At 48.8% G+C, this 25,342-nt stretch overlaps 1 protein-coding gene across 2 annotated transcripts in view; it reads right to left on the minus strand.

The window, feature by feature from the left end:
* Positions 1-8,602: 8,602 nt before the first annotated feature.
* The window catches only part of PDIA5 (protein disulfide isomerase family A member 5), an 88,599-nt gene continuing 71,859 nt past the window's right edge, over positions 8,603-25,342 (minus strand). For both annotated transcript variants that reach the window (XM_010981528.3, XM_064494563.1), the window contains exons 12-17: positions 23,585-23,655; positions 22,892-23,052; positions 19,289-19,419; positions 15,123-15,193; positions 9,220-9,354; positions 8,603-8,831 (exon numbers count right to left, since the gene is read on the minus strand). In XM_010981528.3, the coding sequence (XP_010979830.3) occupies positions 8,751-8,831; positions 9,220-9,354; positions 15,123-15,193; positions 19,289-19,419; positions 22,892-23,052; positions 23,585-23,655 (650 nt within the window). In that variant the 3' untranslated portion in view covers positions 8,603-8,750. The remainder of the gene's footprint in view (positions 8,832-9,219; positions 9,355-15,122; positions 15,194-19,288; positions 19,420-22,891; positions 23,053-23,584; positions 23,656-25,342) is intronic.

Here is a 25,342-nt window from a genome sequence, read left to right on the forward strand (position 1 = left end):
TGCAGGGAACTCAGCCCTGGGGGTTGCCAGTTTCCAATGATGAGATGCTGGTGTCGTCTCTTCCTTCCTGTTCCTCATCAGGAGGTAATTAGGGCTTGAGATAGGAGGGCATCTGGGGGCTGAGGGGGCACAACATTCAGATCAGGCTGCGAAGGTAACTGTCTAGAAAGGATGCCCTCCCTCTAAACTAAGTACTTGGAGTAGGAGATGTGGGCCAAGAGGATGAGGATGTTATCACAGTGATTTAGACGTTATAGCTAGAAGTGATTCAACGATTAGGACATAAAAATAAGGCATCTGAGCACATTTTGAAATTTTCTATATGGTAAAAGTGGCATTTCAGTTGGGAAAGGTACATTACTCAAAATATTGTGGGGCAAGTGGCTAGCCATTTTGAAAAACAAAGAATCCTACCTCATTCCTTAAATGAAAATAAATTTGAAATGTAGTTTAAGATACCAGGAAAAACACAGCCTCAGCCTCCTTACAGCAATGTCGTGGATTTGTGTGGGCGCTAAATGAAATGGTCCTAAAAATGCTTCCAAACTGTAAGGGGCTGTGTACAGGTAAAGGCTTATTATTCTTTCACAGTGTTATTAGATCGGTTCATTAGATAATGCGATAGACACAGTATATCTAGACTTCAGCAAAACATTTGACAATATCTTTCACTGTATCTTTAAGGGAAGGTTGGGAAATACGGTTTGGATGCTGGGACATATGAATGGGTTAGGAACTTGCTGGCTGACTGTGCCTAGGGAAGCTGCACTGGTGGACTGACAGGAATCCCCATCTGCCTGCTATAGGATTCTAGCCTACACTCTTTTACAAAGTTTCAATTCTTATCAGATTTGTAAGTGACATGAAGCTAAAGACAGAAGACTTGTCAGAGACAGAAACAGAATCTAAAATACCCTGGCAGGCTAAGACAAAGACAAAATTTCAAGATAAAACTTAACTAGAATAACTTTTATAATTATGATTGACTTTTAAACAACTGGGGGGTTAGGAGCACCAATCTGCACAGTCAAAAGTAGTGTGTAACTTCTAGCCCTCCACGTCCTCCAATTCGGGGTTCTGCATCCATGGATTCAACCAACTGTGGATCAATTGTGTAATACTGTGGTATTTACTATCAAAAAAATCCACATATAAGTGGACCCATGAAGTTCAAATCCATGTTGTTAAAGGGTCAACTGTATATCAAAAATAAAATTTGTAAAGAGCTTTAAAATTATAATGTCCAGAGTTAGCAAGAGTTTAGGAAAACAGGTTATTTCATAAACTCTTGGGAAGAGTATAAATAGGTACATTGCTGAGGGAAAATTGATAATATACATCACAGGCCTTAAAAACAAGCATATTCTTTGACCCAGAAAGCCACTTCTGAACATGTGCAACGTATCTAAAATAACAAAACCAGAGATGTCCATCTCAGCATTATTTATGATAGAGTATAACTATATATAACATATGTATCTAATGGCATGAATTTATAAGTAAAGGATAGTATTTACAAAGGATAAAGTACTATAAATCAGTGATTCTCAACTGGAGGTAATTTTGCCCCGAGGGGGATATGTGGCAAAGTCTGGAGATATTTTTGGTTATCACAACCCATGGGGGAGCAGAGATGCCACTGGCATTTCGGGGGTAGAGGCCAGCAGTACTGCAAAAAATCCTACAATGTATGTAAAAGTTTCCCACAACAAAGAATTATCTGTTCCAAAATGACAATAGTGCCAAGAAATAGTGTTGAGAAACTCTATAGTCTTTAAAAATTATGTTGAAAAAGAATTTCTAACAATGTAGGAAAATGTTGAAACATTTTGCAAAATTTTTAAAAGTTGTAAAATACTAGGAGATTTCATTTCTGTGTGATTAAAACATGGAAGATGATATATCAAATTATTCAACAGTAATTGATGAACAGCTGGGCTATGAGTGATTAAATTTTCTTTTGCATATTTTTCTGCATTTTTCAAGGTTTCTTAAAACACATGTATTACCTTGAAAATAAGTAAAGAAAATATTCAATGGAAATTAACTATCAAGGACTGATCTTTTCTGTGAGCAGTGTGAAAAAGTTTTGATGGTTTTTGTTGACAGTAAGTCTCTAATTGTAGACTAGGTTAATCAAGATACATCTTGTAAGATCTATAAAGAAGGATTTATGGTCCTCTCTCCTTTGTGCTGGCCAGGTCTCACCTGGACTCTTATGTTTGGAACTGGATGTCACATTTTATCAGGAATGTAGAAGATGTATATTTACACTGCTTATTTATACAGAGAAAACTGTGTGTGTGTATGTGTGGGTGTATCTTCTCCTATTTACTGATTTAATGAGTAGTGATCTCAGTCTGATCCAATAAACAAAAAGTTCTCTCTAGGTACCTCTAGGATGACTCCCTAGGAAAATGCCAACTCTTTTAGAGCCCCTCTTCTCTGCCAGGTGTGAACAACGTAACTGACAGCCTGAGGGTGGGGACCTAGACCGACATGAGGTCCTGCAGGTCCTCACGCCCCCTGCTGGTCAAGGCTGTACCTGGCGTGGTGGCTGCTGGGGGGCATCTGGTCCAGCTGTGGGGAATTCTGTTGCTGTCCGTTCCAGAAGCCTGGGCTAGTGCACCTTCCTTCCTTCTCTACTCCTGGGCACCACCTCGCTCCCACTGGTGCTGCGGACCCCTGAGGTTGGCCTGTGATCTCACTGCGGTGACACCCTCTGGCAAATGCATCAGCCAGGCTCTCAGGTCCCTTCTGTACCCCTCTGTGGGGACACAGCGGGACTCTGGGTCCTGGCCATACAGGTAGTGGGGCTCCCTAGAGATAGCTAACCTCAGGCCCTCTGCTAAATTGGGCCCTAAGTTTATATGTTTAGAGTGTGCTTTTCTTTTCCATGTGTAATTTTTGGGGGGTGGAGAGGAAGCATTTTTCACTTCGATGTAATTTCAAACTTATAAAAAGTCATATATGCCCTTGACTAGATTCACCAATTATTTATATTTTGTCTCTACCCTATATCTCTCTTTATGTATTTACATACATCTCTCTATATACACATGTATACATCTCTCTCTATACATACGCATGTATGTGTACATTTTCTTCTTGATTTGAAATGACATTAAAGTCTCAGAAAAAAATTTGATATAGACAATATTCTTCTAAAATTTATATGGAAAGGCATAGGAATTAAACAACTAGAACAAACTGTAGTGGGAGAAGTCACTCTACTTGATTTCAAGGCTTACTATGTAGATATAAGTAATTAGGATTGTGTAGTGTTGGTGAGGGGACAGACACATGGATCAGAGAACAGAGAACCCAGAAATAGACCTGTAAGTACAGTCAAATGATTTTTGATAAAAACGTAAAAGCAATGCAGTGGAGGAAAGATAGTCTTCAACAACTGGTGTCAAAGCAACTAGACATTGATAGGCCAAAAAATGAACCCTGACCTGAGTCTCACACCTTCTACAAAAATTAACTCAAATTGGATCATATATTTAAGTGTAAAATTTTAGGGAAAAAAACAGAAGAAATCTTTGGGACCTAGAACTTGATGATGAGTTCTTAAGAGATGACACCAAAAGCATGATCCTTGAAAGAAAAAAAAAAAACTACATATTGGGGTTCATCAAAATTTAAAACTTTTGCTCTGTCAAAGATCCTGTTAAGAAGATGAAAAACCAAGCTACAGACTAGGGGAAAATATTTATAGGCCACCCATCTGACAAAGAACTAGTATCTATAATAGTCAAAGAACTTTCAAAATTCAACAGTAAAAAGAAAATAATCCAATTAGAAAATGGACAAAAGATATGAACAGACATTTCACTGAAGAGGATAAAGAGATGGCAAATAAGCACCGGAAAAAATAGCTAACGTCACTAATCATTAGGGAAATGTACACTAAGACTGTGATGAGACATTACCACACACTAGTTAGAACAGCTGAAACTAACAACAGCAACAAAAACAAACACTGGTGAGGATGCAGAGAACCTGGATCTCTCATATTATCACTGGTGAGACAGTGAATGATAACAGCCACTCTGGAAAAGTCTGGCAGTTTCCTTAAAAGCTAAAGACACTGTTAACATCTGACCCAGCAATCACACTCCTGAGTGTTTATCCCAGAGAAACAAAAGTTTACATCTACACAAAATGCAGCTTTATTGTAATGGCCCCAAATTGGATACAATAAAAATGTCCCTTAATAGGTGAAAGGTTAAACAAAACTGCGATACACCCACACCATGGCGTAGTGCTCAGCAAGAAAAAGGAAGGAAATACTGATATATGCAACAACTGGGATGGCTCTCAAGGGCACTTGGCAGAATGAGAAAAGCCAATCTCAAGAGATTACAAATTGTGTAATCCCATTTTTAAAACATTCCCCAATGGCAAATGTATAGAGACACAAAACAAGCCATTGCAAGCCAGGGTTTAGTCAGGAGAGGGCAGGGGAGAAAAGGTGCGAACATAAAGAGAGATCTTTGTGGGGATCGAACGGTTGTGTGTTTTGATTGCAGTACTGGTGATGCTAATCTGCATATGTGATAAATGGCATAGACACGTGGAATTTCAAGGAAACCTGAACAGCTGAAACAATCTTGAAAAACAAGAACAAAGTTGGAGGGTTCACATTTCCTGATTTCAAAACTTACTATGAATCTATAGTAATCAAAACAGTGTGGTGTTGACATAAATACAGGCATATAGACCCATGGAATAGAATAGAAAGCCCAGAAATAAACCCTCATGTATAGAGTCAAATGATTTTTGACTAGGATGCCAAGACTGGTCAATGAGGAAAAGACAGTCTTTGCCATAAGTGGTGTTCAGGAAACTGGATATCTACATGCAAAACAATGAAGCTGGACTCAAAATGGATCAAAGTCCTAAATGTAATATCCCAAAACTATAAAACTCTTAGAAGAAAACATAGCAGAAAATCTCCTAACATTGGGTTAAGCAATGATTTGCTGGATATCACACCAAAAGCACAGACAAAAAAAGAAAAATATATATATACTGGACTTCATCAAAAGTAAAAAGTTTCATACATCAAAAGACACTATCAAGGAAGTGAAAAGACAACCCACAGAAAGCAGAATAGATTTGCATATCATGTTCCTGATAATGGATTAAAATCCAGAATGTATAAAGAATTCCTACAAGAGAACAACAACAAAAAAAACCCCCAAATAACTCATTTCAAAAAAGGGCAAAGGACTTAAATAGACATTTCCCCAAAGATATACAAATGACCGAACAGCACATGAAAAGATGCTCAGTGTCACTAATCATTAAAGGAATGAGCATCAAAGCCACAGTGAGATACTACCTTACACTCATTAGGATGGCTATTATTAAAACACACACACAGAGAATAACTTTCAGCAAGGATGTGGAGAAATAGGAACCCTTGGTGCATTGTGGTAGGAATGTAAAATGGTGCAGCCACTATTGAGAACAGTATAGTGATTCCTGAAAAACTAGACACAGAATTACCATACGATCCAGCAATTCCATTTTCAAAAGAATTGAAAGCAGAGACTCAAAGAGATGATTTGTACAACATTGTTCCCAGTAGCATTATTCATAATAGCCAAAAGGTGAAAACAGCTCAAATTACCATTGATGGATGAATGGATAAACAAAATGTGGTATATCTATAAAGTGGAATATTATTCATCCTTAAAAAGGAAGGAAATTCTGACATATGCTACAATATAATGAACCTTGAAAGTATTATGCTAAGTGAAATAAGCCAGACACAAAAGGACAAATATATGATTTTACTTATATGAGGTACCTAGAATAGGCAAATTCATACAAAGTAGAATGCTGGTTACCAGGGGTTGAGAGAGGGGAGGAATGGGGAGTCGTTGTTTAGGGAATACAGAGTTTCAGTTTGGGAAGATGAAAGTTCTGGAGATGGATATTAATGATGGTTGCACAGCAATGTGAATATACTTAGTGTTACTGAACTGTACACTTGAAAATGGTAAATTTTATGTTATGCATGTTATACAACAAAAAAGGCACAAGCACACACACACACAAGCACACACACACTCCTCAGTTGCAGTAGCCACATTTCAAACATTCAATGGCCATATGTGGCTAATGGCTACTGTATCAATCATCACAGACCTAAAATAAAAAATTTGAGGGGAGGCATGTATCTGGTGGGATCAAAACAGGAATCTGGTTTCACATATAGCTCAAGAATATCAGTTTCATTATTCCAGCCTTAACATAATAAAATAGTGGCAAGCAGTAAGAGCATACCTGCAGGGAGCTCAGTTCTGACCAGCAGTGCCCAGTCACCCTCCAACTGGGAGCCTCTTGGGAGCAGGACTGGCCTCTGCTTCGTTCTGCGTGATTTGGGCAGTCACACAACCCCACTGAGCCACAGGTTTCACCTCTGATACACACGTTGGCTTGGTGCTTTCCAGATGAGATTCCACATCTTCTTACATTGGTGGAGCAAACCGGTTCCTGAGCTGAGAGCATCACTTTCCTGAGCCTGGCACAGTTTCTGGAAGCCAAACACCTCTAGACAGGGAGGGGGCCATGTGGGGAAGATGAGAAGGGCTGGGGGCCAGCTCTGAGAGCTCGTTAGTGGTGATGGGGAGTCACCGGTGGGCGAGAGGTGGGGGGTGATGGAGCATAAGGCAAACCAACGGAGAATGGAAACAGAAGAAATGACCCTAAGGAGAGAAATTGAGGGGAAGGCTATGCCAATGCCACCAGAATGAAGACTGGGAATCAGTCCTTTCCCAACTCATACACTTACTTCTTGCAGAGAAATCAGCAAATGTGAGATCTAGGGGAACAGAGGGGGTGATGGCAGGTCCTGGAGTGAGGATTAGGGAGGGGTCTGCACTGAAGATCAATGAACCCCAAATGAACAAAGCATGGGCAATGGGAATGGAACTAACCAGGAGCCATGTTCTAACCACAATCTGCAGAGAGCCCCAGAACTGAGACAAGGTGGGGAGGCGGGGGTCTGGGGGGCGTGGAGGAAGGGGGCTCCATCCATAGAGGCAGTTGCCCAGAGCTGGGAGGAACTTGCTCGGGCCATGCCCAAAGTCACAGCAAACACCAGACATTCTGACAAAGGCCCCATGATGAACAAATCCTGCAAAGAGGAGTGACAAGGATGCCATTACCTGATGCTCTTAAGTCCTCACACAGAAGGCAACTCAGGCTGTGGAATGGATGGGAAGAGCCCTGTGTCTCAAAGGTGGGCATCAATGGTTCTCAGCCAGGAAGAGGCTCCTGTCAGGTATTATTTTAAAGACACAATTAAAAACAACATCATTTTTGGAGACACAAACAAGTATGTTTCTCCCACAGAGACACCTAACCATCATTAAGGAAACTCGTGTCCATGTGCACACATGCTCTCAAGAGCCCCTTGCAGGAGAGACAGGATACTTGGTGTCAGGACTTAACAGCCCCTTGCCTGACAGTGTACGGCACCAGAGGGGGTGGATTGGGAAGTTGGGACACTGAGCCAGAATGAGGGCTTTCAAAACCTTCGATCTCAGTTGAGAGAGCCGTGTGCAGCGGCACCTTGTCAAGGCCGCCATGGGGAACTCTTTGACTCTCTCTGACTTTCTTCTGGGGGACCCATCAGCAGGAAGGCAGAGGCTGCAAAGGAGGGGCCTGCCCAGGAGACCGGGCTGTTCCCACCAAAGTGTGCTGCCTAGTGCTGCGGCTCAGAATACCCAACCTCGGAACCGCCTGAGGAGCCCAAGGCTGGGACTGCCGCTGACAAGACAGGAGAGAACAAGCGAGGCTGCTCTACAGCCTGCGAAGGACTGTGGCTCTGGCAGCAGCGCCGGGCGCACGGCTGCTGCCAGTCACACAGGGAGGCGGAAAGCAGGACTAGCCGGAAAGATAGTCAGGAGAGAAAGGTAACAGAGGCAGAAGGCAGAGGCGTGGGTGGCGCCCATCCGTGAGAACGTGTTGGGAAGGTCTGGAGGTTACTGTGGTGGCGTCGGGGGGCTGGTTAACAGACACAAAATCTGCACCCTGAGAAGATGCCACCGTGTCCCCACACCCCCCTTTCAGCCAGTGCGTGGAGCAGGCAGCCCTACCCCATCCTAGATGCCCCTTCCAGCCTGGGCCTCACCACTGTTCTTGACCCTGGAGACGTACTTTTCTTTAAAGGGAGAGCTGGGAGGGACTGGAGAGGGTAACAGTGGAGAAGACAGAAATAGTGGAAGAAAGAGAAATATGTAAATGCGTTCCAGGAAAACACACCAAAACCACAATGATCCAGAAAAAGCTAATGCTTGGTTCCCATTAGCTCCAGAATCCCATTTTCCCTGATCATCTGAATGTATTTGCTCTCAAAACCAGTTGTTTCCCAACAGGCTATTTTGTGGTCTGATTCCCTGTTCTGCTCTCCAGTGACTGACCGGGGCCAGCACCCTTTGCTTCCCCCCTCACCGACCTGCCCCGACGAGTCTCTTCTGCGCAGACGTGGCAGTGGTGTCTGGGTCTCCACCTCCCGACGTGGGAGGGGAACCCAGGTATCCATCTGTTGGAACAGGCTCCGTGCAAGTGACCCACACCACCAAACAATTGGTTTAATTTTATTTCAAAATTGTACAAAATGGCCATAAGTGGCTATAAAAAACTGTCTTTAGAACACGTGGAAATTCAGAAAGAACGACAAAACAGGTATCATTCACAGTGTAATGGAAAAGCTTTCTCTGAGGCAGAAATTACAACTCTTCCTTCTTCTTTCCTAGTCTCTCGTGGTCTCCCTCCCGGAGCGTTCGGATAAAACTGGTAAATCCCAATTCCTGTCAGGAAGGGGAAGAGGAAGGGGAAAATAGGAACTTTAACCTGATGTGGATGTGCCCCCTCCCCCTCACTCCCCCTCCCTGACCCTCCGCTCAGTCCGCTGGACACAGAGAGGCGGCTGGTGGGGGCAGCTGGCCATAGTGGAGGGTCTGCTTGACTATGGAGAGGCCCTGAGAAGTGGGTGAGGAAAACCTCGGCACCCCGGAATCCACCCTGGCTCAGGGGCCAGTACTTGTGTGAAGACCCCTTGGGACTGTCTTCCGGACCCTGGCCTTCTGGGCTCGGAACGTTCCAGCTGCCCCCTGTGCTGTCTGGGAAGCCTCCTCGGTGGCTATTTCCCTGACATCAGCAGACAGAGCTTGGGGCACATGCGTCTCCATAACTTACCGTCCGATCGCTGTCATACTTTTCTGCAAACTTCCCGTAATGGTAGTAGTGGAAAGTGGGGTAGGCCTTGACGGCCTCCTGCTGACACAGGTCCCGGTTCTTCTCCTGGACACAGTCAACAGCGGCACAGACAATCTGCAGGGCCGAAGACAGGGAGGGTGAGCCTCCAGTCTGACAGCTGAGGCCTGGACCCTCTGTCCCCAGGCTGCACTTAGCCTACACTTCAGGCCCACGTCATGTGCTTCCTGATTTCCTCCCCCATTGCAAGGATACGCTGAACCAAAGCATCCCCAGCCCAGAGCTCCACCATGCATGGTTTCAACTCTCCAGTAAGGTAAGGTTAGGGGACCCAGCCTGGAGTGCCCTCAGACTACCCTTTAAAATCAAGACCATAATGACCGTAAAGGAAATTAGGACATGAGAGCAGTTGTAAACACCACAGGTTTTGTGACGCTTTCTGTAAGGTACTGTGGGACTCATTCATGTATCAACTAATATTTCCCAAACATCAGTTTGGGGACGCAGTATAGTACCAAGGTTAAGAATACAAGCTTTGAAGTCAAGTTTCCCATGTCAAGCCTTGGCTGCATATTAAGACTTAAGGAAAATTACCTAGCCTCTTGGTACCTCAATGTCCTCACCTGAAAATGGGGATAACAACAATACCGAGGTTACCAGGACATTACAAAGGCTGAGTGGGAGAATCCAGATGATGTGAAAGGGGCTCAGGACCCGGCACACGGTCAGTAAATGTCACCTGCTGTTACAGTCACTCCTACCGGCCCGGGGCACAAGCTCTGTCCCCGACAGGAGCCGAGCATCTGGTCAGGGTGTCAGATAAAGAGGCAGTTCCAAGGCACAACAGGAGGTGTGTGGAGGTGGGCCAGGGGGCCAAGAAGGTCCGGGGAGCGGCGCAGAGGCACTCGGCAAGGTTTGCCACCTGGGCCGAGGCCTGACGGAGGAGAAGCAGGTTTCAGCCAGGGGAGCACACTCTAGAAATGGGGATGGGGTTCCGTATGACTAGAGCAGAGTTTTTGGTCTGAAAGAGGTTCCCAAATTAGCTGTTGGCCTCTTCCTGCCCATCTAACAAATTCCACATGCTGGGTAGTTTTTCCCTGTTTATTGCTCTTTCCCAATAAGGGGGTAAAAAGCAGACACGAGGAACTGTTCTCCTGCTGAGCATCACTAAGCAGGGAAGGAGGGGAGAGAGTCAATTAACAGCAACAGCGATCCGCCAGCATCACAGAAAAGGGCTGGCGGCGGCTGCTGAGAGGCGGCATGCATGGAGGTCTTGCTACGGGCCAAGCCCGTGCCAGACACTAGGATGACAGTGGTGACCTTGGCAAAGGCAGTCACTAAGCAATGGACATCTGTACTGTGGGAAGGCAGTTAATAGACACACAACAAGCAAGATCATTTCAGAATCCAAGGGATGCTGTGAAGAAATTAAAAGAAGGGGCTTGGATGAGACCATAGCCACAAGGGCTGCTTTCGCCAGGATGGACGAGGGCACCTTCCAGGAGATAACGTCTGATCTGAGACCTGAGTGATGAGGAGGCAGCCAGATGAATGAAGGGCTGAGGAAAGAGCACCCAGATAGAAGGACCTGCCCTCCCGGGACCTGAGAGAGGGATGGGTGTGGTGCCTCCGAGGGCCGGAGCCCACTCAGGAGCCCAGACTGAACCACTACCACGCTGGAGGTTTACAACTGCTAAACAGCCGTGACTCACAGCGTTCTGTGGCTGCTGGTTATTCACATGTGGACAGAGGCCCCCTTTCCAGGGGTCACGTTGACTGTTACCTCCCTGTGCCCAGGTGAGCGGGGCTACTGTTCTGCCAGCAGCAGGGCTGACAGAGAGGAGGGTGAGGTGTGGCCTGCACTCTGGTTACCAGTCTCTGGTCCTCCCTCACCCGACTGCACGATTCCTCTCTCCTTCTTCAGCTACATAACATTCTAGATGATGAGAGTTTGCAAACCCACTGCACGCAATCCGTATCTGGCTCTCAGTCCTGTTCTATTTGGCCCACAGAGAATTAACAACAACAACAACAACAAAAAATGTGAATTAGCTGCCAACTTAGAAAGAGAGCCAGAAGATTTTATATAAAGCTTGGCTCTCCAGCTTCTCTTTAAAAGCCACATTTGAGGGCACCTGTCTTGGACCCCAACAGGCAACACGGGGCTGGAGCAGAGGGGCGGCTGTCTCCTGAGGGAAGGTTCAACTTGCTGTCTGCCTGTGTCCACGTGCACCGGCAGGCCAGGCCCTGCAGGCTTCTGAGAACCCCAGCTCGCCCTCTAAAGCCCTTCCTGAATTATTTACAAACGTGAGGAACTGGCTCCTCTGGCCGTTTCTCCAGGCAGCCACAGAGGGGCAGCCTGTGCTTCCAGCCCTCGGCTGGGGGCCATCGCTCCCCTGCTAGGCAGTGAGTGTTTGATGAGCATTGCTCCAGGCCGCTGCTCTCCCCGCATCCGCTTTAAATTATGAATTTAATTTGTATACATGCCCCGGAGCTGTGGGAAATGTGTGTATGGTTTTATAAATCGACTAAATTAAAAATGTGTACTTATTCTGAATCCCCTAAAATAGCTGCCAGTCACACACACCCAAAGTGCTACTTCTGGCTGCAAAGGCTCCTCCATGCAGTTTCTATAGGAGGGGAGACAAGCAGGGGCCTCTCCACGGGAAGCGGCTTAGACTCTGGAAAGGGGCAGCGAATAAACCACTTCTCATCTATCCTGATTTCACCTGTCTAAATGCCTGCCCCGCTTATACGCACTCAAGATTTGCACTGACTCACCTATAGTGAATGTACACTAACTTCCAGATTTGTTCCATGGTGGGAGGCTGCCCTGTAGCATCTCCTTGGCCCAGCAACTGCCTCTGGTACCTGCACCTCTTGGTCAAAGGGAGCTGGAAGTAAGACCAGTGATGGACACGTCTCTGGCTTCCTCAGCCTCTGAGGGGCACAACTTCGTCCCTGGTGAGGTCTCCAGGACAGGCCAGTCACCCATGTGGTCATTTGCTCATTAATGTACCCTTTCGTGTCCAGTATCCCTTCTTCCATCCCCTCAACTACCACCTGAGACCACCTCCCCAAAAATCCTTTGCACTGAATCCCAGGCCCGGAGTCCACTTCTGGGAGATCTGCATTCGGCTCTGACACTGCCCCTTTCCAGCTGAGTAACTTTGGGCTAATCATTGAACCTCTCTGAGATTCAATCTCCTCACCTGTAACACAAGAGAGTAATGACACCTAGTTGATTAAGGTACTGTGAGGACAACATGACATCATGTGTTAAAATTATTAGCAGAAGAGGAGCTCTCAGGAAATATCAAACATGCTATTGCTCCTTCATTCAGTCAACATTTTCAGAGGTTTCAGGCAACAAGACTGTGGGGGATTCAAGGACAAATGAGGTGCCTGCCCTCAGGGAGCTCTCCCTTCTGAGGGACAGCCAGTCTTGTGAACTCGAGGGATGATACACAACACGTCCAGAGTTACAGTGGCCTTGTGGGCCAGCCACAGAGGGGCTCCTGCTGCCCCAGGGTCTGCTCCTGGGATGACCTTGCACCCAGCTGGGAGCTATGCTGCACAGCTGTCCCCTCATCCCTGGGGACACACTTTGCCAGGCCAGGGGTCCCCTGACCCCTGCACCCGCCAGCCTTCCACTGGTGATCCTTGTCCTCCAAGGCCCCTTCCAGAATGCCTTCCATTCCAACAGCAAGAGCATGCAGCAAGTCAACAGCTAAAGTCCCCAGTAACCTCCTGGGAGGGGGTGGAGGCTCCCCAGTTAAAAATATGAGCTGCCTCATGCGGCTTTATTGATTCAGTAAAATAAATCTCTGTAGGAGCTAATATTGACTTTCGCTATGAAAATGGAAGCGAACAACCGACTGCATATTGATTGGGGAAGGAACAGGGACCAGCTTCTGGGTGGGAAAAAAAAGTGCCATCCTGGCTAAGAGGTGGCAGCATGTGGTGTCAGGGAGAACTGGGAGTCAGGAGACCCAGTTGTCAGTGACCCACTGGGTGTCCCTGGGTAAGGGACACAGCTCCTCTCTGGACCTTGACCCCTCATGAGGAGAGGGCTGGACAGGTCAGCAATCCCCAAACACCAGCCTGTGGACAGCAAGAGAGTCAGCTCTTGAAAATCACAAATTCCTGGAACCATCTCCCAGAGACTCCAGTGTGATAGCTCTAGGACAGCACCCAGCAACTGTGGCACCAGTACCTCAGGCTGGGGACAGAATGCTTCCCTACCGCTACTGAGAGCCACCTGCAGGAACCCCAGGCCTTCCAGCTGCCTGGGACAGAGAAGTTAAGTGTGTTCCTGAAGATACCTGAGGGTGATGCCTGGCTTGGAATAGTAACAGTGACGCAGAGAAGGAGGGGGTCACCATGGAAATGGGACCCGTGGGCATCAGTAGAGGGGACGAGATGGGGAAGAGGAGGAAGGGACCTTGGCTGCCTCCTGGGGCTTGGCCACACTGGCCTCACTGGAACCGACATGATCCTTTCACAGACCATGGAGTGTGGAGACCTTGTCAGCCGGAGGGGCAGGGAGCCCCCACACCTGTCACTCTCTTGTCAGTCCAGAGTGTTCTGGGTAAAGAATGATGGGAGTTGATGTGGAAAGACTGCCAGTCTAGTCCTGGACCTGGAAAGTGAAGGCCTCCCCACACCGACCCACACCCAGATGGTGAGGGAGCCCTGGAGGGACTGGTAGCCCAGGCTGTGCAGGAGCTCCCAAAGTGGGAGCAGCCACCCTGCTCAGGCCCCAGGTGGCAGAAGGGGGAGGGGTGGTGAGGGGGACAGAGTCACACCCCTCTCCATGTAGGCGAAGCGCAGGGAAAGGAGAAAAATGTTTCTGAATCTCATGTCCCCTCCTGGTGGTGAAGGGTGCCTCAAGGGCCAGGCAGGGCTTGGGGGTCTGAGTCTCCACACATGCACCTGTGCCCCAGGCTGGCTTCCTCTGACTCACTGCCCCCGTGCAGCTCTCACCGTCCCATCACTGTCACTCCCACCAGGCCGATGCAAGGTGATCTTGGCATCTGTACCCTGCCTGCCCTGGCTGCGCCTGACGGTTTCACTTAGGAAAATAAGGCAGCAAGGCAGAGATGTATGAGACTCTGGGTGTGTGTGAGGGCGTTTCTGGCACCTTTCCCAGGGCAGGTTCCTATGATGGAGTCCCAGGCTGGGAGGAGTCTTTGACACTACCCAGACCAGCACCCCAACTTCAGAGAAGGGAACTCGAAGCCTGGAAAGTTGACGTGACTTCTCCTAGGTCACACAGTTTAGCAGCAGCCAAGATGCACCAGCCCAAGTTCCGGGGTTCTCCCTGCTAAACGCGCCTTTAACCTGAGTCTGCCCTGGCTGCTGGCAACGCCTGGGGGACGTGCCTGGGGGCCCCTCTCCGCACTTCTAATCCAATCTCCAGCTCTAGCTTGTTAATTTTATGCTTCATCAGTTGGCAGCTGTAGGAGCCTTTCACTTAGGCGGGATGAGGCCCTGCACACGTGGCCTTGCTCTTCTCCACTTTGGCTGCCTCTAGGTGACTTTTGTTAGAATTCTTCATTTGTACTTTTAATTATATAAGAAATGCTTGACTACAAATCCTACTGTAAAAAGATTTGAGCACTAAAAAAGAATAAACAGATGATCCTTTCAACACCCTCTCCTCCAAAGAAGGGTTGTAGCGGTTCAGTGTATCCCTTTTAGTTGATTCTGCAGCATAAATGCAGCCTGTTCTATCCCGCCTCATGAAAAGAATGTCCTGGTTGCCAGGAATCCCGGGTCTCAGCAGCATCTATTTGGGGGGGAGGGCACCTGAATAGAAGGTGCAGGCACTGGTGTGCGGCAAAGCTGGGGGCAGAACAAGAGGTGAAAAAGGGCATTCTTACCTTTCGGTCATCTTTGAAGACATCAGCAGCGGCAGTAAAGTGTGGAATAACCTTCTTACAGTGTGGGCACCCTGCGTGAGAGGGGAGGAGAGAGTGTTGCACGTGCAGGGGAGGCTGCAGCGCCAGGGGCCCTGCCGGGACGCTCCAGAGAGGCCTTTCCAGGAGTTTCTCTCCACCCAACAGACTGAGAGGATTCACCTGACTCCTACCCTATGCACACCCCACTGTCAGGGGTCTTGTACCAACCCCACCACTCAAACCACCATGCATGAGTCTGCTGTCAGCACGAGGGCTCTGCAGGAGGCCTGTGCCAGCATCAGGTCCACTCCCGCTCTGGACCTCTCACCCAAGACTCCCGTCATACACCCACCCACGAGGCTGGGGGTAGGGGAGATGGACACTGTGGTCTTGCTCGGCAAGCTCCTTCCACAGAGGGCTACCCAGGGTGCAGAGGGAGCTCTGGGCTTAGAAGAGGAGGACATGTGCTCTGGATTCCCTGAGCCTGCTACAAAGCCCCTTCTCTTGCATCAGTGACAATGGCAAATCTCCCTGTTTCATGATGGAGAAAGTGGGCCTGGGAAAGCAGGGGCCAGGAGCCACCATTCTGCCTGAGCCCCCGAGGCTCATGCTTTGCGGCTGACTCCTACATTCCCACAACCCCCCACGCAGACTGAGCAACCAGGCCCCTGGGCCTCGTGCTGTCCTTCACCCTCTGCTCCACAATCTACCCCGGATTCAGGAACGGGAGGCTCAAGGTCAGGCTAGGAGGAGGACAAGCTCTCAGGAGTCCCCGCCACTTCTTAGGGCCTGCGTTTCCGATCCAGGGATGAGGACCTGTAACTCCAGAGGCCAGGGTGGGACAGAGGTGTGTGTGCCGCCTAAGCCCCTCCAGCTCCGATGACAGCATCTAAGGCATGGGGCTGGCACCTGTGTGGGGCCTTCTCCTCCTGTCCCAGCAAGCCCAAGGCAGCATCCACTGAGGAGGAAGCCCAGGAGGCTACAGGCCGCTCTGGCCCAGACCCGCTTTCCTGGCCCTTCCCTCAGTGTTGGCCAATCAAAACCCAAGCCCACCTCTCTCAGCTACTCTCCAGACACTGAACACAACTGCCAAGAGAACAGAACTGCTTTGAGGGAAGGATTTCCCTAATTAATTCTGATCAAAACACAGATGGGAGAGGCCAGATGTCCCACGGGGAGACCTGGCTCCAGCCAATTTCCCGACGAACAGCTGGGCCAGGCCTCTGTGCCCTCACTGCGGCTGTGGGGAAGGGAACAGAGATGGCTTGGCTCATCTCCTCTCTCTCCTTTTAAAATAAGATAATAATGACTGGCATTTCAAAGGGTTTTGTGAAACCAAATTGAGGCTAAGCTACAACTTTAATCTGAATTGAGCACTTGAGCTGGTTCCTGAGATGGGTGGGACCACCCATATGGCCTGGCTGGCGGAGGGGCCAGCTGGGCCCAGAGCAGCGTGGACTGCGACGGGGAAAAGGCTTAAGGGGATTTTCCCAACATCCATCATAGGAGTAGAGAAGAGAGCTGGGCTGGTTACGGGTTACACCAGACTGAGACAGCACCTATCACAGCCTAAGTCATGGCAGATGCTAATGTAAATTACAAAACCCTTTACTAATTTGACTCAACAGAGGGAAGAATGGCTGAAATTCATGAAAACTTCATATTACAAAGGAATGATGATATATAGCTTTCAAAACATTTAAAGGGCACAAAGTGCTGGCTGATACACTCATCAAGGCGTGCCCTGCGGCATCCAGAGGTTTCCCACTCCCTACTTCCTCCTGTGAGTGGTACATGGATACCCACTAAGACATCAAGCTGCCCAGAAATAAGCTACTCCCTTCTCCCAAATCCGGTATCACTACTAATTTCTCCCTTCTAACCCCTCTGCTTACTAAATGTATAAAGGTCACTGTCAGCCTAGTGCAAATTCCTGCTACCATCAATTTAAAGCATCTAGGTCTCAGATTAATGGCCTTCTGGTACATCTCATTTTCTCGTTATCCAAAAGAAAGAGGATAGCAGATGAGTAACTAGAGGGGAGGCTGTTTTAGAAAGGGCATGAAGATGCTTCCCAGAGGTGTCAGATGGGCCCAAAGAGGCATGATCTTTTAATTTGGGCTCTTTTAAAAAGGTACCATCTCTGTGTAGTGGGAAACCAAAGGAGCCTCCCAGAGTGGGGAGAGGAACAAAGACTGAGGACAGAAAATTTCAATTCTAGAGACTTAGCCAAGCTGACCTAAGAAGAGCAGTCACTGTGACCAGGCCATTCAGAGCAAGGAGTGGGGGGTGGGGGCCAGGGTGGGGACGAGGGGGTCTGGAACAGGAGAGAATAATGACACAGCAGGAGGAAGAGTTGTGTAGAAACTGGGAGGTGGGATGTGAGGGGGAAGATGGGACGGGTGGGGGGGTAGAAATGGGGGTTGGCTTTTGATTTTTACTTTATATCTACCTTTATCAGGTGTGTGACCTTTCTGCAGTATTTAGATTCTTTATATATAAATAAGTACATGTTATGTACTGTATATACTATAAATAAGGATATATTATTTTTATCATTGAAAAAATTTTTAAGTTTTTTTGGTATCTAGCTGCTTCCCCCTCCCCTGGCCCTGTCCACGGATGAAGACACCATACTAGGAGCCTGGAGCAGAGTTCCGGATGGGAACGTCCAGCAGGGCAGATGGGAGACCCTAGGCACCCAGCCCTCTGACAGAAGTTGAGTCACTCAGTGATGGTGCCCTGCATGGACTGTGTTTAATTATTTCTTGTCAGAGCAGACAGTGAGCCCTTGAGGCTGGCAGGGGCCAGGCCTCCTTCCCTTGTGTCCTGGGTCCTGGACACCACCCAGCACACAGATATGAGGGAGGTCGTGAGCACCTCAGCAGGGGAGGAATCCCCACTGAGGTCTGGGGTGAAGGGGAAAGCATCTGGTCTGGACTGCCTCAAGTCCAGGCCATGGCCAGTCAAGGGCTCCTACTTCTCTTGCCAGGTTCTGGCCGGCTGCTGAGGAAGCCCTTACCCTCTGAATCGTGGCTGTGATGGAAAGACAGCGCCAGCCCAGGCTTCAGGAAGGGCTCTGTCACTAACTTGATGCATCCCCTGGGTCTCAGTCCTACACCCCCAACTCTGCCCGGAAGGAAGACAACTTCTTAAAATCCACTCGGTCCTCCAGGCGTACTCTAAGGACAGAGGAGGACAGCAAGAAGCTCTACAAGGAACTGCAAGAGCACAAGGCCCACCTGCAGAAGAAAAGGCAGAAACAGAGGGACGTGCCAGCCACCTGGGGGCAGGGTCTGAGTCTGGGCAATGGCGGGGCCAGAGCCACCTGGCCAGACAGTGAGAGCTGAGGAGAGACTTTCTAGATTGCTGACACTGGAAAGGTAGGGGCAGGAGCCTAGGACCAGACTGAGCTGCCTGGCTTCTCTGTGGAGCGCAGCTTTATTATCCCCATTCTGTTAACCTAAGCTGTAATCTGGCGGGGAGAGAGGGCGACAGAAGAGCGAGAAGTTCAAGAGACTTCCCTTTGTGTATCAATGAACAGCTTTAAAATGGGATCACACAAAACCCAAGATCATCAACACCGACATTAGCAGACGTGCCACTCCCTCAACTTAAGCTTTGATTAAAACGAGGATCGTCATTGGTTGCGGGGTGGGGGTAGCTCAGAGAAAATGTGACTGTACTTTTACCACAGCTTCAAACCCGTGGCTTTTCAGACACTTGGGCAAAGAGGGGAAAGGAGGCTGGGCTGGAGGTGTTCAGAAAGACCAGTTAGGAAGCAGAGGCCTAACTAGGCTGGCTGGATTCCCAGTTGCTAAATTCCAGGGCTCCAAGGGAAAGTCAGTGCCTAGAGGGATGGAGGGAACTGAGGGGCGGAAGGAAGTGGCTGGGTGGGAGGCAGGCAGCCTAGGAGATTCCAAGGACAAGGAAACTGAATGACAAGGCAGGCTCCTGCCACAGCAGCAGAGGGCTTTAAGACTGATATGAGGACAGAACCTGACAGAGCTGACGGAGGAGGCCCTGGATTTGGAAGGACCTCAGCCTGGAATGAAAGCGGAAGCCCTGCTCACAGTGGAGACAGCAGAGTCGGCTGCCCTGGTCCCTGGGGGGCCCTCTCACTGGTCGGGCCCACCCCAGCTACTTACAAGGGGCGTAGAACATGACCAAGGTGTGCTTTTTCCTCTTCAGGGTCTCACGGAAGTTGTGCCCAGCGAGATGCAGCACGTTGGTCTGCTGCTCTTCCCAGGTGGGTTCTGGGGGTGGGGGCGCCTCGGGACTGCAGGAATCGGGGATGGGGGGAGACGGTCATTAGGAGAAGCTCGTGTACAGGCAAGCACTTCCACCATCCCCCAATCACTCAGGTGAGCACATGAGAAAAAAATCACTTTGTATTCTTTCTAAAACTCTACTTGAAAAAAACCTCTTCATGTTTAAACATGAAGAAACCTGAACCGTTAGCAGGTTTCTACCTTCTTAATAGCCCTCTAAGGTGGCTATTAAGAAGGCATTCTGTGAAGTGTAGAAGAGCCCCTTTTAGGGCAGGGAGCCTCTCCAGGTTTGGGCTGTCTCCTTGCCATGGGTAGAAGCCCCTAAACCTGAGCTCCCCTCCCCCCAGTCTCTACTGGAGACGTGAAGCACCCTCCATTATCTGGTGGGGAGAGTATGGGCTAAGGAGTGACAGGGGTCTGGGTTCAAATCCAGATTACTTACCAGCTGTGTGACCTTAAGTCAGCTACCAAACCCCTCTGAGCTTCCATTTTCTTTTCTGTTAAATGTGATACCTACTTCCTGGGATCCTTATGAAGAGCAGACAGTGTATGTAAAGCAAGTAGTCAGTCAAGCAACTAACAGTTGCTAAGAGCCTACGTGCTCTAATAAATGACAGGCATTTGATAAGGGTTTATAATTTTTCAGTCTCTTTCTGTCCACTGGTTCCCTCCACTCTGCCTCAGAAAAGCATAGATCTCCGGGGTCTTTTAAAAGCCTTTGCTGCCCTTGTCCCACTTCCTGCAACCACACTTAGAGAAGTGTGATACTCTCTCCCTTCTCTGAAAATCTCTGGGGAGTGGTTGCACCCAGTGCTGCCACATTACCCCCTACCCCGCCCTCTCTCCTTGGCCCCGGCACCACTGGCTTCTCACCGCCGGGCTTCAGGCCTCGTCCAGTGAGTGCACACCAGCCACCCCACAACCACAATTACCTTCCAGAAGCCCTCCTACCGGGTGCCTGGAGACCCCTTCCCCACCTTTCCAACCGCCCTCTCTCTTCTCCTAGTTCTATCTCTGTGTCCCTGCAGTTCTCAAAAGATCTCATCCAACTGCATGGCTTCCACAATCACCTAGGCTGAGGATGACTCGAGCCCTGACTTCTGACCCAAGCCCCTTATTTCCAGGTATTTCCACCTGCAGGTCCCACTGTCACCCCAATCTCAACAAGATTTAGAACTCTTCCCTCTCCACCACTCCTCCCAAATTAGCTTTCCTCCCCAGCTTCTTCATTCTGGTTAGAGGCACCCCTGCTCTCGTGACCAAGACCGGCCCCTTCCAGACTTCCTGTCTTCCTCCCTTCTGTGCCCTCCAGGTCCCATCCATAAACCCTGGCTCTGTGGCTGACACCACCCACTGACTTTCTGCTCTGCCCCATCCCTGAATCCTGCCTCCCCCCAGGCTGGTCTGCTGGTGGGCACATCTCAGTCACCTGCAGCGTGGCCACTTGTGCACAAGCCTGGAAGCACCATCGGCCCCACTCAACACTGTCTGCTCACCCTGCTGCTGGTGGCCTCAGCTCTCCATCTCAGAGCTGTCTGCTGTTTATGCTGTGCCTGAAGGATTCCTTCCAAGCTCCCCAAGGGACTACTGTCTGTCCCTGGGCAAGGCCCTTAACCTCTCTGAACCTAAGTTTCTTCGTCAAGGAACTAGGAATAAAAACTCCGGCCTCGGTAGGATCTGAGGATGAAATGGGGTAACAGCTATAAAAGCAGTCTGCAAAGCCTGGGCAGGTATCAGCACTTAGGTGGTGGTGCTGTCAGTTACAGCTCCACGTGAGAGCTGGCATCAATAATAAACACGCTTCCGAGTATTTTCACACACCACGCATGGTGCTAACACCTGGCACAATAATCTAACTTAATTCTCTAGACAAGTCTATGGGAGAAGTATTGTCTCCACTTCACAGATGGGAAACTGGGGTTTAGCAGCATCAAGTAAATGGCTTAGGGTCACGATCTGAGTGCAGGGCTCTCAGACCCCAAAGCCTTGTCCTACTGCTTTGCAGGAGTTCAGCAGTGGTAACTATGGACAGGAAGGACAGGGGCCCTTGGGCTTGCTACTGGTGTCAGGCCTCTGGAGCAGGTATCTGCAAAGATGCATGCTCTGACTGCATCGGCTCTCTAACCACAGTGCAAGCATGGGACCTCGCCCAAACCCCTACCCTGCTCAGGCCTTCCCAGTGAGCCCGCCCTGGCACCAGAGTGAGGCTGGAGAGGTGACTGTGGGGCCTCATCCTTCCTGGAGATGAACCACTGCTCCCTTCTGATCCCTAAGACAAAGGTCTGGCTACTCTTAGAATCTGTCTCATGTGATGAGCAGAAAAAACGAGAGGAGCAGAGACCTGAACCTCGGCAGCCCACTCACCCCTTGCCAGGGGCCTCTCCTGCACCTAGTGGAAACCCTGCTCCTCATTCTATAAGCTGGTGTTTTTAAAACCCAATGGCTGAGGGTTCCCTTCACACCTCCTGAATCAAAGCTCCAGGGACAGCAGCCCCAGGACTATACTTCAAATAAGCATCTCAACACCAGGTGATGCTCACGCACATCTAAGTCAGAGGACCAACGTCCTAACAAAGTAACTCCATCTGGATGCTGCTACTTTGCACAGTTCTCGTTGTCTCTAGAGTTTGTGACTCTGAAGTCTTGGTCCTCACATGGGCATCATTACAGCATGTACCAGGGACCTCTGCAAAGGCTGGAGTAAGCCTTCTTTTACTTCATCTCCCCACTAGTGCTGAAATGAGGAAGTATTCTCAAATATCCAAGTTATGTGTGGATGTGCATCTGTGTGCATCTATGTTTGCAGGTGCGTGTCGGAGGAGGGGTGTGGACAGGAGACAGCGTCTGTGTGGTGGCCCGGTTAGTCCCCTCACAGGAGGGGGAAATGCTAAGAACTGCAGGTTCCAAAATCCTTGGACAAGTAATCACGAGGCTACTCAGCTTCTCTGGACTTGCAAACTGTCCCGGGTTTAATTGTGTCCCCCACCCCAACACCCTGCCCCTAGTGAACTAATACCCAGGCTGAGGGGGATCGTCAAATCTTTATTCTCAACCCTGAACCACTGCAGGCTGCACCGTGGACACTCCCAAGGCCCGTCAACCAGCGGACCTGGGCCTCAGTGAGTCCGGCTATGGATGTAAAGAGCTGCATTTCCTTCATTCACTCAAAGGAGATGGAATAAAACACAGATGATGAGACCTGGGTATGGGACACTGACAAAGGAGGTCCTCAAAAAACACACACGCGGCTTCCTGGAGCTAATGGAACTGCCTCCAGAAAGGCCACCCATGACCCACTGGATGAGGACATGTGGTCAGCACACCAGAGAGGGCTCTAACATTAGGGAGGTCAGATCTGTCTTGGGTCCCACGCCCTGAGCCACGGTCAGCAGCTCCTAAGGTTCACTTCATCTCCTCAAGGCCCTCTCCAGCGGCGGACAGCCAGGGGTCAAGATGTGCTACCAAGACCATCAAACTTACTTTCGCATCCACTCAATAAGGCTCTTCTTTGTTCTGAGCGTGGGCACTGCGTGTATCTCTCCATTCTTAAAATACTTGAGTGTAGGAAACTCGGAGATGTGGAATCTCTCTGCCAGGGCCCTGTTGACAGTGGCATCGACAGCTGCAAGGACACCAGAGCTCTGGGACGGGGGAGAGGCCAACCATGCATGACAGCCTCAGACGAAGTGCTGGCAGAAGAGGGGCCCAGACACCAGCCCCCAACCCACCCAGGCCTGCCAGAACTTCCTAGGGGCAGGGGACTTTGTACATCCCAGGAACAACTGGACACCAGCATGTCCATCATTTCTCATTTGTTCCGAGACGAAGCCTTTTAATCTGCCCCACGAACCAGGCTGTGTAGACTGTGGCTATTCCCGACAGGCAAGACCCCACAGAAAAGAGGCAAAAGCTCGGGGCTTCACCCTAGAGCCATGACCTGGCAGAGGTCACCTGGATGGATATGAGCACATGACCCATGGTGTCTCTGCACCTCTCCATCCCTGGTGGGGGCCCCACCTGTCTAAGACACGTCTACTTGGGGACACAGAAGTACCGCAGGCCTCCAGGGATAGGAGAGCTGCTGTACAGCTCACAGGGGCAAGTCATCATAATGATCCTATCAGTGACTCTTTAGGCGAGAGCGGTGGGGGAGGTTAAGGAAAGGAAGCTTACGTCTGCTTCTCCATGGAGGACTTCTGCTGCATTCTCAAACTCTGGCTTCATTTTCTTACAGTGTCCACACCCTGTGGGAAGAAATCGAGAGAAACCCATTCCCATGGCGCAGAGGCTCCAGGGATGTTCCCTGCCTCTGGAAGACAGCTGGGCCCCAAGCCCAGACACCAGGGGTCCCTGGGAGAAAAGAAGAACAAGCACCAGCTCAGAGAAAAGATATCTTTAGCCTGATCCACTGGGGGGTGGGAGGGGTGCGAGAGACAAAAACAACATAACTACATGAAAAATGCTGGCGACATGCAGGGGGGTCCTGTGTGCCAGGCACTGCTCTAAATGCTTTATAACCTCACCACAGCCCTACAAAGTATGAACTACACCATCTTCATTTTACAGATGAGAAAACTGAGGCCCCAAAAGGATGGATGACTGCCCAAGGCTACATACGCAGCCACAGGTCACAGAGCTGAGTGGAAAAGCCAAGCAATATGGCCAGAGGCCATGGCCACCAGGAGCGAGTGCTTCCTAGCACCACGCTAACACCACCACCATCTTCTCCAAGACAGAAGGGATTTCGAGCCTTGACTCAGGAATAAGAATTCACAGAAGGAAGAGTATGGAGAAAAATTAAGTTCCAGTCATCCCCACAAGGGAGGTGGTATGATACGACAGGCACAGGGAGCCGACGTGACATTTTCAAACTGTCATTTTCTTGGGATAAAGACTGCTTTGCCCTCCTCTCCTCACAGTCACTTGAATGCAGTAAGATGCCATAAATAATATTAGATATCTTAAAAAGGAAACCACCACTTTGTAGGTGACACTAAGGTCAGAACGTTTGTAAACTGCTTTCATTTTAGTAGAAAGAGTACTTTCTAGAGTCTCTGCTAGAGGGGCTGTGAGGTGAGGAGGACCAGACTGGTTCAGAATGGAGTCCCCTCTAAAGGGAAACCTGGCTGCGAGGGGGCCACACATAAACAAGGCTGAGTGGATGGCAGGGATGTGGCTCAGCCTTCTTGTGGAGGGTGACATTGTGCGGGAGCTGAAAGCACCACAATTCTACTACTGATGCTGGGAAAAGACAAGAAGGACAAGAAAGGAAAACACATGGAGACTAAACAACATGCTACTAAAAACCCAATGGGTCAACAATGAAATCAAAGAGAAAATCAGAAAATACTTCAAGATAAATGAAAATGAAATCACAACACTCCAAAATGCAGCAAAAGCCATTCTGAAAGGGAAGTTTACAGCAATACAGGCCTTCCTTAAGAAACAAGAAGAATCTCAAATAAACAACCTAATCTACCATCTAAAGGAATTAGAAAGAGAAGAACAAAGTCCAAAGTCAGCAGAAAGAAGGAAATAATAAAGATCAGAGAGGAAATAAATAAAATAGAGACCAATAGAAAAGATCAAGGAAACCTAGAGCTGGTTTTTTGAAAAGATAAACAAAATTGATAAACCATTAGTCAGGCTCATCAAGAAAAAAAGCAGATCCAAATAAAATAAGAAATGAAAGAGAAGAAATAAAAACCACTATTGAAGAGATACAAAAAATCGTTAGAGACTACTACAAAGTTATATGCCAACAAACTGGACAATCAAGAAATAGAAAAATTTCTAAAAACATACAACCTTCCAAGACTGAATCTGGAAGAAACAGATAATCTGAACAGGACAGTCACTATTAGTGAATCTGACTTCGTAATAATAATTAAAAAAAAAATCTCCCAGCAAACATAGGTCCAAGACCAGAAG

Source organism: Camelus dromedarius, chromosome 2 (genome assembly GCF_036321535.1).
Source record: "Camelus dromedarius isolate mCamDro1 chromosome 2, mCamDro1.pat, whole genome shotgun sequence".
NCBI lineage: Eukaryota > Metazoa > Chordata > Mammalia > Artiodactyla > Camelidae > Camelus > Camelus dromedarius.